General features: G+C 53.8%; 1 protein-coding gene across 1 annotated transcript; it reads right to left on the bottom strand.

The window, feature by feature from the left end:
- Positions 1-4454: 4454 nt before the first annotated feature.
- Positions 4455-11899, bottom strand: ZNF467 (zinc finger protein 467). Its single transcript, XM_050785862.1, has 5 exons — positions 11829-11899; positions 11199-11273; positions 10635-10751; positions 9349-9459; positions 4455-6510 (listed from the first exon to the last, which is right to left on the bottom strand). The coding sequence occupies exons 2-5, from the start codon at positions 11230-11232 to the stop codon at positions 4985-4987; spliced, it is 1788 nt and encodes a 595-aa protein (XP_050641819.1). The 5' UTR covers positions 11233-11273; positions 11829-11899; the 3' UTR covers positions 4455-4984.
- Between the last annotated feature and the right edge of the window lie 260 nt (positions 11900-12159).

Genomic DNA, 12159 nt, shown 5'->3' with positions numbered 1-12159 from the left:
CTCTCTACTAGCAGCTCTTGTTGTCCAACCCTGCAGATGGAGAGGGAGAAGATACAGGAGGCCGGGCTGCACAAAAGATTCTCGTGTCTTACTCTAGTCCTGTGGTAGGCAGGCTTCGCTAAAGCCTGAATGAAGTATAAATGGCTTTAGTATCCTCACTTCACTTTGCTCTGACTCCACCCTGCCAAACCCAGTCTTGATGATTAATTTCATTTCCCCAGCATGGACAAGAGGAACAGTTCAGGCACCTGAGAATCTTCCAATATAAAGCAATGCACTGGCTGTGTGGCACATTGGCTGTTTACTGACCATTTCCCCTGCTCCTCAAATTGAAAAGGCAGCAGCAACTTGGGAACTAAGCGCTTGGATGCACTGGGTACTTGTTAGTTGGTGCTCAGGCTGTAAGGAGCTGAGTCTTGGGGTTAGGCTTGAAATCCTAAGCAGATGAGAAACCCTGCCCTCTAACCACTGTTCTGCTCTTCTCTTGGGCACCTAACCTCTCCTGCGGGAGGGCGGTCCTGTTCTTTGTCTTTCTCCACCTCCTCCCAGCAAAATTGTCATCAGAATGACTGTGGACTGGGTTCCATTTAAGATTCCCCAGGTCAGCTGGGCGTGGTGGCTCACGCCTATAATCCCAACATTTTGGGAGGCCGAGGCGGGTGGATCATGAGGTCAGGAGTTTGAGGCCAGCCTGACCAACATGGTGAAATCCTGTCTCTACTAAAAATACAAAATTTAGCCAGGTGTGGTGGTGTGCGCCTGTAATCCCAGCTATTTGGGAGGCTGAGGCAGGAGAATCACTTGAACCCGGGAGGCAGAAGTGGCAGTGAGCAGAGATCGTGCCACTCCAGCTTGGGTGACAGAGTGAGACTCCGTCTCAAAAAAAAAAAAAGAAAAAAAACCAAACCAAACCAAACAAAACAAAACAAAAAACATTCTCCCGGTCTCAGGTATCTATCAGTTGGAGGTTCTAAGACTGGGATAGATTAGCAGTGGAGGGAGGAGATAGGAACCCACTGAAAGGACTGAGAGGAAGATGAAGCGTTAACTGGACACAAGCGTGTAAAGATCATCTGAGTCAACAGCTGCCGAAAATTCTGGAATGAGATAGTTTGAGCTCAAAAGCTCAAACTTTTGAGATGGGGTGGAGGTAGAGTGAGAACTGAGGGCTCTGATAAAGGGTAAGCCATGAAAAAGACAGAGGCATCGCTAGGTTGATGCCTGGTGGGGTTAAGGGCTCCACGGTGTTTCTTCTCTCTATTAACCATCACAATCCAGGGAACTTGGATATTATCATTCTTGTGACAAGTGAATATGTCCCATCTCCCTCACAAACAAGAATTCGGGTCTGTGACATGGAACAGAAATCTCCAATGTGTTGGGAATTCCAAGGATATGGAGGTCACTCTCTCAGCTATCAGGACCACCAGGTGTGGGGCTGGGGCAGCCCCAGCCATCGCCACAGGCCTTGAATGGGCTCCCCAGTGACCCTAACATTATCCTTACCTAAATGCCATCCCATTAAACAGACTGGGAACAGTTTCTGTTTGGGATGATGAAAAAGTCCTGGATATAGACAGTGGTGATGGTGACGCAATATTGTGAGGGTGCTTAAGCCACTGAACTGTACACTTAAACATGGTTAAAAGAGTAAATTTCATGTTGTTTATGTTTTTTATTTATGTTTTACCACAATAAAAAAATTTTAAAGATTGGGAAGCACAGGCTCCATGGAGATTAGAGAAGGAGGAGGGGCCGCTGACTAGGGGTAGATAAGAGTTGGGAGGACAGAGAATCTAGGAAGAAATATGTTGTAAGAAGGGGAGGTTGAAGCCTTCTCTCTCCTCCTCCCCCGGCCATCCAAGAATCCTGTCCATGCAGCTCCATGTTCAGCCCCACCTCCTCTCCAGAGCTTTCTCTGTCCCCTCAGGTCTTAAGAGCCCGCAGAATGCCACCTAGCACTTAGCTTCTCTGCTTCATGAACATTGATGTCTCATCTCCAGTCAGACTGCAGGTTCCTCACGGACGGGTGGCATGTGCTTGACATCTCTGTGCTATTCACAGGGACTGGCACATTCTGGGCACATACTAGGTACTCAATACCCATTATACAGTAAGTCTCTTTTTTTGAACAGGATTGGGGAGAAGTAAGTAAATTTTAGCTAACTAATAAAACCTTTCTCTTCTAGATATAGAACTAGTAAATGAGTGCTTTACTTCTCTGAGCATTTTCACATACCAGGATGTGGTCCTAAAGTCAAAAGTCTGGTGCCTTATCAAGGTAGTTATACCTGGGGTAGCTCAGACCTGGGGTGACATAGGGGTGGTGATGGTAGATATTGATTTTAGTGAGGCCATCACTTTCTGAGTCTAGAACTCTTCCTTGGGAAGAGCCTTTAGAAACCTCAGTCTTCCATCACAGTCACGGTGCATTTGTTGAGCAGACGTCTTCTGAGTTGGCTACTGCCAGACTGGATGCTAAACAAATTTTGACTATTTGCAAACAAGCTAAAAAATAAGGACAAAGATATTCATGCCTTGTAGAGAATCTTTAAAATAATGTGAAATCCTGAAAACGTCTGGCACATGGTAGGCCTCACCAAATATGCTGTAAGATCTAAAAGCTGTTCTTACACGAGAATTCCAGAATGTTTCAAGAAAGGAAAACATTGGTCTAACCAACACAAACATTGTTTTTATGTGTTTGATTTTAGAAGTCTGTGAAATGACTTTTTTTTAGCTGGAATCACAAGCTCTGTGCCTAAGAGGCCGGGTAAGGAACCTCAGAGAAGCCCAGCTGGGCTTTAGGATGAGGGGGAGTGCTGAGGACTCTGATCCCTTAGGCCAAAGAGGCCAACTTCCACTCAGCTCCAGCCACCAGTTGCTAAACCTTTTGCTTTTTTCACAACAGAAGCTGGAAGTCCAGATTTTTACGTGACATTTCAAGATATTTAAAATAACTTGGAGTCACCGATTCATTGTGGCCATGAAACTCATAGACACATTTGCATTCATGCCTCCTCTGACAGGCTTCCCAGCCAACGCCCCTCCCTCACTTGCGACCAGGTCTCATTGTCTCCTACCTTCTCTGGGATTTTGCTTTTGTAGTTCACCATTGTGATCTGATTTCTGACCCAGCTGCTCCTGATGCTGCTCTCACCAAGATCTGGATTTGCCTTGCAGCGAAATCCAAAGGGTTTGGAAGTCCTTTGCCTAGGTGACCTCTCTCTAGCCTCCAGCGGCCTCCTCCTCTCTGAAGCACGTCTTTCCTCAACTCCTTTGTCACCTCCACCTGGGGCTTTCCTGTCCAGTTCTTGCACCTCCACTTTCCAATCTTGTTTACAGGCCTCTCTCAGTGCCATCCCCTAATGTTGGTGTCCCAGAGGCTTCTGTCCCAGGCCCCCAATTTCTCACTCCACACTCAGTTCTTTGGGAAGATCATCCACTCCCCCATAGCTCCAGAAGCACATGTGGAAAATTCTCAGCTCTATGTCTGCATCCCGGCCCTCTTCTTAGCTCTCCACCCACACAGCCTCCTTCCTGCTGGGCAGGCACTGCTCGCAACTCAGCAGATGCAGGACTGCTCCCCCAGCACGAACTGTCCCCAACACCACGTCTCCCTTCTGGGAGTATGCCACTGTCATCCAGTCAGTGGCAAGCAGAAATCGGGCCAAGCTCATTGATTCCCCCACCCACACCAGTCAACAGGTCCTGTGTCCTCTGCCTATTAAGTGTCTCTTGAATCCATCACTTCTCTGTTTCCTCTGACACAACTATGGTCCCAGGTCACCACCACCTGTCACCAGGACAACTGATGCCCAGGCCTCCAGTCTTGCTCCTGAGTTGTCTTGCCAAACATCCTTCCAAAACGCAGGACTGTAAGCGTGGCCCTGTTCCTGCCCTGTCTAACCTTGCCATGGTTCCCCCTCTCTCGGACACAGTCTAAACTCCTTCACAGGTGTGAAAGGCCCTTCCATCTCTCAGGCCTCTGCTCTGCCTCTCATCCCGCTCACTGGGAAATGAATAATGCTGCGCTCCAAGTCCGACGAGAGGCAGAGGAGGGTCAAACCCAAGACTACTCACTGCAAGCCCCATAGGCTCCCCATTATCCTGCCCTCCCGCCTCATGGCCAGGCAGCCCTAGCTCTCATACCTGCCTAGGCTGAAGAAGGGCAATACAGAGACTTCTGGACCCAGCAGCCTCAAGAAAGGACTTGTTGCAAGTGCGATGTGAAAGCAACCTTCATCTGCAGTGGATGTGCCACCTCCTTCCTCAGGCCACCCAGCTCCGAATCCCCCCGGAGCTGCAGAGACCGCACAGAGCTCCCAAGCCCACGCCAAAGGACGGCCTGCCTCCTTCAGCTCCGGTCTGTGACACGTGGCGTGAGTGAAATGCACCCTAATGTTCCTTCCTTATACTTCCGAGCTAGAAGCAGGAGCCAGGGTGGTGGTTTGGTGAATAAATACGTTACATTTTGATTTGGGAGAACCAATTAACAGCAGCTAGCTAAATGTAACTCACCCAGGACAGAAGGGCAAGTGGAGAGGGGTGGTCTGCGCGTGGATGGAGTTGGGACAGTGGCTAAGGAGAGTCAGGGTTCCCTCCCCAACTCATTTAACAGCTTCAGAACTTTCTGATTTTAATTTTAATGAAACTTTAAGTACTTAAATAATCACTCTTTTCCCGCCCTGGTTGAGGCCGCGCTGGGTCCAGGAAATATCTGCTTTCCAGCGGGGCACCTGGGTGGGAGCCTTCCAAGAACTTCAGCCTCAACTGTTCCCAGCAAGGGTTCGCTCGCATTTCTGTCCTAGGAGGTCCAAGCTGGGTATCCTGTGCGGACGCAGACACTGCGGGAAGGAAACAGGGGTCCCGCGGAGGCCAAATCTTCGGACAGCTGCCCAGGCCACCGTGCTCACCCCAGGCGGTCTCATGGCACAGGCCTCTCGAAACTGTAGGCAAGAAAGGGTCCTGGTGAGAACTAGGCTCAGAAAAAGAGCGGGGGCGGCGCCACCTCTGGGGGAGGGGACCAGGCTGGGGCCGCGAGGGGGGCGTCCAGGGCCGCATGGGCGGCTTCGCCGTGAATGAGCTGGTGCCGCACCAGGTGGGTCTTGCGACTGAAGCTCTTTCCGCACTGTGGGCAGGAGAAGGGGCGGGAGCCTGTGTGGATCGCCTGGTGGCGGACTAGGTTGGTTTTGGAGCTGAAGCTGCGGGCGCAGACGGCGCAGGCGTGGGGGCGGCTGCCCGTGTGCACCGCCTGGTGGCGGCCCAGGTGCGACTTGCGGCTGAAGCGGCGGCCGCACTGAGCGCAGGCGAAAGGCCTGGCGCCGCTGTGGGCCCTGGAGTGGGCGACCAGATTGGGCCGCGAGCCGAAGCGGCGGTCACACTGCGTGCAGGCGAAGGGCCGTTCGCCCGTGTGCACGCGCCGGTGCCGCGCCAGGTGCTGCCCATGGGCGAAGCCGCGCCCGCAGTCCGGGCAGAAAAAGGACCGCTCGCCCGAGGGGGCGCGCTGGGGCGCCACAGGATCGGATCCTGGGCCGCAGTCCGGTCCGCCAGGCGCGCTGGCCAGGGGCTCGGCGGTGGGGGGATCCACGGTGGCGCCCAGTGCGCACTCGTTGCACCCATAGGGGCGACCCTCGCTGCGGTGCAGACACTGGTGCGTGGCGAGGTTCTTTTTCCAGCCGAAGCTCAAGCCGCAGTCGGAGCAGGCGAAAGGCTTTGGCCCGGGAGGGGATGGGGTGGGGGACGGGGCAGTGGAATGAGGAGAAGCGGACGCGTCGGGAGAGGGCCTGGCCGGGCCGGCCGCCTCGTGCACCCTTTGGTGCCGCACCAAGTGCTGCTTATGCGTGAAGCTGCGTGCGCACTGCGCGCACTGGTAGGGTCTCTCGCCAGTGTGGATGCGCTGGTGCCGAATCAAGTGCGTCTTCTTGCGAAAGCGCTTCTCGCATTCTGTGCAGGGGAAGGGCCGCTCGCCAGTGTGGGTCTTCTGGTGGGAGCCCAGGTGGATCTTCTGGCTGAAGCGCTTGCCGCACTCCGCGCACGGGTAGGGCCGCTCGCCCGTGTGCGTGCGCAGGTGGCGGGTCAGGTGGGCCTTCTTGCTGAAGCGCTTGTCGCACTCGGAGCACGGGAAAGGCCGCTCCCCGCGGTGGCTGCGCTGATGCAGCAGCATGTGGGCGCGCTGCGTGAAGCTGCGGCCGCAGTCCGGGCAGGCGCAGGGACCCTCGCCCCGGTGCAGCCGCTGGTGCAGTCGCAACGTCAGCTGATCCCGGAAGCGCCGCTCACACTCCCCACAGCCGTAGGGCTTCTCGGGCATCGGAGCCCACCCGGACAGCGCGAGCCCACTCAGTGCCCCCGGGGCCCCTGGCTCCAGTTTGTAAGCGGCAGCCAGATGCCCCAGGTCAGGCGCAGGAAAGGGGCTGGGAAGTAACGATAGATGCTGGGGCCATTCGACCACCTCTTCTGCCTCCTGATCCTCATCCTCTACCTTCACCTTCCGAATCATCCACTCGTCTCCTGAAAGGTCAAAACAAGAATTGTCTATTGAGCTCCACGTGCGGCAACGTTTATTTAACCACAGGATCTCCACTTGCTGGAGCCCTGCGGTCTGGCTCTGCTCTCCACTCTACCTAACGGTTCCTGAGGGTGACCAAATCCGCAGCTTTTCTCAGGCCTCCTGCACTCTCGGAAGCCTGTGATGCGTGTGAACACCACACCCCTCCCGGGGGCTTCTTCCCCGGCCTGGATGTGCCCAGGAGCCCTCCGGCACCCCTGAAGAGGAAGGTTGCCCAAGCTTCAGTCCTCCTGCTTCGCTCCAGGTTCACATCCCTTTGGTGGCTGGCCCAGATCTTCCTGCTCCAGCAGTGCCTTTCTGGGACCTCAGTCTCCATCTCCGGTCCAGCAGCTCTCCTTGGTACTGCAAACTGGCCGCGGCTCAGCAGCTTTCTCACCACACACCTGACCTTCCCAAACTGAGCCCTGGCTGACTTTAACCTTAGGACTACAGCCTCCTTCCCTGGTGGCCTTGAAAACTTGATCTTTGACATCTCACCTGGGGTGATTCTCTTGCTCTTTAACCCCCACCCCCAGCCCACCTTACCTCTAGTGGCCAAGGAACCAGGGTGCCCTCGTACTCCTGCTACTCCCTTCTTTCCTGCTGGACAGCTGGAGGGGAAATCACCATTTAGGAAGACCAGGATGGAGTTTACAGGGTCTGGGGAACTAGTGAACACTGGCTCTGGAGAAGCAAGGAAGGCCCTCTGGGGGAGCCTCAGCCTAAGGGCAGGTTGCAGGGGATTCCACTGGAGTGTTGCCCCTCTCAGGTGCTGCAGTGGTCCAGCCAAGAGGAAGGAGCCCGGGGTCCAGACGAGAGGGTCCAATTTAGGTTCTCCTCTGTCACTAACTAGGAGTGTGACTTTGGTTCAGTCACTTAACCTCTTTGAGTTATGTTTCTTAGTCCGCTAAGAAAGTTTTCCCTTTGTCTAAGAGTTGGAGTAGTTTAAAGCTCTTACGCCTGTTTTGCATCATCAGCTCCTGGGGAACTTTGAGAAAATGCACAAATGGGGGCAAGGCCCACGAATGTGTTCCATCTTTAAAGCTCCCAAAGTGACTCTCATTTGTGAATCACTGAATCAGATAATTTGAGTTCCTGTCTGGCCTGAGCCTTGATTCTATCACACATGGACTTCCACAATCAGAGGTACTCCCAGTTTCTTCTATCAGTTCATTGACTCCACACTCCTGTCTACTTATCATACTGTGATACTGCTTTCACCTTCATTGTGGCACTCTTCACTTTTCTACTCAAGAACCATCAATAGCTCCTATTTATTTTTAATTGAGTCAGGGTCTTGCTCTGTCTCTCAGGCTGGAGTGCAATGGGATGATAATGTCTCACTGCAGCCTCAAACTCCTGGGCTCAAGCGATCCTCTTACCTCAGCCCCTCAAGCAGCTGCGACTACAGGTGTGCATCACCATGCCCAGCTGATATTTCTTATTTTTTCAGAGATGGAGTCTCACTGTGTTGCCCAGACTGGTCTTGAAATCCTAGCCTCAAGCAATTCTCCCACCCCAGCTTCCTGAGTCGCTGGGATTACAGGCATGAGCCACAGTGCCCAGCCCAGCACCCTATTATTTGAAGATAAAACAGGTTCCAGCTGTATCTGAGGCTCACCCCACCCAAGTCCAACTTTCTTTCTCCCAGGCATGGACCTTCCACTTCAGCCAAGCTGCTCTCTTCCCCTTTCCTGCTTCAAGATCTTCTCACCCTAGAACGCCTTCCCATCCTCCACCCCAGCCCTTTCAGAACTGAAGTTTACACCTTTCTCAAAATGCAGCACAAATTAATGTTTTTTTTGACAAATTCCCAATGCATGTGGATCTTTTAGCATAAACTCCTATAGCACTTACTGTTAACACTTTTGTACTTATTTGTGACTTGCCTTTATACTATTCTTTTAATTCTTTGTTCTGGCTCATATTAAGGTCATTTCAACCAGATTTTATCTTCTGGGGTGCAGACATTTTGTGTTCCATTTCTTTTGTGTCTAATAAGAAAGGTGTTTTTATGTGTCTGATAAAAATGGGGACTGCTGCCGCTTATTGAGGACCAACTGTAAATGAGGTGGTGTAAACACACTGTCACAAACCTTCACAAACCAAAGCTCCTGGAGTCAAGGTGGCCTATCCAAGGACACTCAGCTAGTAAATGCAGAGCAAAGATTCAAACCAGGCCCAGGTAACTCTACAGTTCATCTCTTTCCCCTATATTTAACACAGCCTGTATGTAGTAGGTGCTCAATAAATCCTTGCAGAATAAATGATATTCCTCAGGCAAAAGGTAATAAGGATGGTGGTAGTGGAAGGAAGTAATGGTGGGATTGTTGAGAGAGAATGAGCAGTTTGATCACCCTGGGTGTGAGGAGATGAGTTGAATACAGCAGATGTGGAGCATCTGGGTACCCTCACAATCAGAGGAAGCTGGGGAAGGCGGCATGTCAGGGGAGAGGCAGTGAAAAGGTTGACCAAAGCCATGTATCTTCATGGCAACTGTAATTAGACATAGACTGGGGGAAATAAAGAGGGGGAGGCAGGATTTCTAGAAGGCATTTGAGGGGAGGCTGTGTTTCTCTTTGGTGACCAGCCTGTCTGACTCCTGCCATCTACAGATGTGAAATTCCCTTTCAGCACCGAAGCTCCACAGCAGAAAGGTGCTGGACTCAACTTGGGTTGGAAGGGCCTGGACTGCCTGTCTCCGGGGATTACCTGCCTCATGAGATAGCAGCTCCAGAGCTTGCTGGGCCCCGTTCCCTTGGCCTGAGCCCATGGTGGGATGAAGTGACAGGAAGACTCACCTGGGCAGGCGCCCACAGGCTGAGCCTTCTGTGCTGTGCACGCCTGGCCTCTGCAGGGAGCCTCGGCTTGTTCTGTGCGGGCACCTTCCTCCGGTGTGGGGGCCTTGTGCCCTGGCAGAGAAAGGATACCTCAAGGACTCTGGAGACATCACAGATGGCCAAAGGGCCCCACTGGTGCTGGGAAGAAGGAACATTTGAAACCCTGGCTCCAGCAGGGCCCACAGGGTTCCTCCCACATCCTACCTGAATTCAGGGGCTGAGTTCCTGGCTTCCCAGGGGCTGCCTCAGACTCCTTTAAGCAGGGCAGCTGCTAAGGGTATGTATGAGATGGACCACAAGGTCACAAGAGCCACCACTGTGAGGAGCTTCCGGAATACGTGTATGTAAGACAGTGGAAGCAAGGAAGGCCCCTAGGAGAAGGGCTGGGGCTTTCCCAGCCCCCACATGGACCCTGGTTCCAAGCAAATCGCTGGGGAGAACCAGGATGTCAAAGGTCAGGCACATTCCTGCCTTAATGCTCTGTTCTGGCTGTACTCCTGCCTGAAGCACTTTTCCCCAATCTGCTGAGCTGTCTCAGCAGATTGTGGCATGATCATACCTCACTGCAGCCTGGGCTTCAAGGGATCCTACTGCCCCAGCCTCCCAAGTAGCTGGGAACACAGGCATGAGCCACCACATCTGGCTAATTTTTAATTTTTTTGTGGAGACAGGGTCGCGCCATGTTGCCCAGGCTAGTCTCGAACTAGGCTCAAGCAATCCTTCCACCTTGGCCTCCCAAAGGGCTGAGAATACAGGCATGAGCCACCATGCCCGGCTTCCCCCAGCTCCTTCAAATCCTACACAAATCTTACCTTCCCAAAGAAAGCCAGTCTCGCCACCCTATTTAATCCTATAACATGCCCCACCCACCCTCACCGGCAGCAGTCTTGGCCCCCACCCCCCGTCAACCCACTTCACCAGACATTATCCTCTCTCCCAGAGCTCTTATCATCTTTGAACGTAGTCTATAAATTTCCTTACTTATTGTTTGCTGACTCGCTGCACTCATTAGGATTAAGCTCTTGCAGGTAGGGATCTTTGGCTATTTGGTCACTGAGGTATTCCAAATGTTTAGAATAGCATCCCGCACATAGTAGGTGCTCAATAAATATTTGATGAAGGGAAGGAAGGAAGGGAGGGTGGGAGGGAGGGAGGAAGGAGGGAGGGAAGAAGGGACGAAGGTAGGGAGGGCAGGAGGAAAGCAGGCAGACTCCTCCCTGAGCCTCTCCATGGTTCCTGTTACCTACCTGAGCACACCCCTAGTGCTCTCTCTTCCCTAGAAGAGGACATCTGCTCCTGGACATTATGGGATCCTTCCCTGGGCTCACTTTGGGGGACCATCTCTGGCTGTCCCACAGAGAATCCTGTTACAGGCAGAAGGGTGGGTCCAAGTAAAGCATCCAGTACAGAACAAGTAATCAGAGGCGGGGGCTCTTCCCCTTCCCAGCCTGTCCAAGAGACTTTTCCCAACCTGCTCAGGAAGGACAGGGTCTCTCACCAGCATGGACATGGACAGGTATCAACCTCAGTCCCTTTGAGTTGAGTCAAAAAGGACAGAAGGAAGAGATAGCATAGATGTAAATATGACTGTGCTCTGTGAGTGCTCAAGTGTGCATATGGTCTGGAGCGCAGCCTCTATTATGTATGGTCCAGGCATTCAGACACCCCACGCTACAGGAAAGCAGGTTGCCCTACAGGCCCCTGGGGCCTCAGGGTTGCAGCCTCCTGAGGGTGGCTCTGCTGTCTGAGTTGTAGATGCTCCTGAATCCTCCTAAACTTTTCCCCAAGTCCCTTCATTTCTGCCAGCTCACCCAGGGAGCTGAGGGCCTCCAAGGTCTCTCTCATGGTAACCCAGAGTAGCTCCTCCTGGGGATCGGCCACAGACCCTATGGAGAAAAGACAACCTTGTTCAGATTTTTCCCACGCCAGCTTCCACCTGGGCCCTGGCTCTGCCCAACCTCTCCCTATGGGCTCTTCCAGGAGCTCCAAAGGTAACATCTCCAGGTACTGGGGGATGTTAGGGAAACTGGATTTCAGAAAGCCAAGAGATCTTTGAAGGTGGCCCAAGAAGGCCTTGAAACCATTTCTGTCAGCTCTGGAAACCAGCCACACCACCCCCTCACCTGGCAGGTCTCTCACCGCCAGCCCTGGCCCATCAGCACCGCAACTCCACGCCCCAGTGTCCTTGCCTGGGGAAGTGCAGTAAAGATTCGATTCTCTGGAGAGAGGCTTGAGGGTGGGAGCCCAGGGTAGGGGGTGGGAAACTGCATCTCCTAGGCCCTCCAGCTGTCACTGCCCGAGCTGGTGAAATAGGAGCCAGCCCTGGGACGGGAGCGAGTGTCACTTTAGGGGTGCTGCTTGGGAAGGTCCTCGAGAGGGTCCTCTTATAGGTAGAAAATGACTGCCTCTCCCTAAACCCCTACCACAAAACCACCTCTCACCCGCGCGGGGCTGCTGCCCAAGGCCCGGACACCGCCCCTGCTGCCCCTTCCCTGCTCCGCCTCCCGCGGCTCCCCCGCCCTTCCCCCAGCAGACTCCCCTCCCCCATCTCCCCGGCAGCCTTCCCTCTGCCCCGCCCCTCCCGCTCCCCCTGCCTTCCGCCCTCTCTCCCGGCGAATCGGGCCGGCGCCCCGGCTCCGCCTACGGCCCCGCCCCTCAGGCTCCGCCCGCCCGCGCCCGGCAGGGCCAACCCCTCGAGGCCCTCTCGGGGTCGGCCCTCCACTGCCACCGCCTCCCCTGACCCTCCGCTCTAGGCTGCCTCGGCGGCAGCGC

The sequence above is a fragment of the Macaca thibetana genome, chromosome 3, assembly GCF_024542745.1.
Source record: "Macaca thibetana thibetana isolate TM-01 chromosome 3, ASM2454274v1, whole genome shotgun sequence".
Classification (NCBI taxonomy): Eukaryota; Metazoa; Chordata; class Mammalia; order Primates; family Cercopithecidae; genus Macaca; species Macaca thibetana.
The sequence above is the reverse complement of the archived record's forward strand: the minus strand, read 5'-3'. Positions and strand labels throughout refer to the sequence as shown.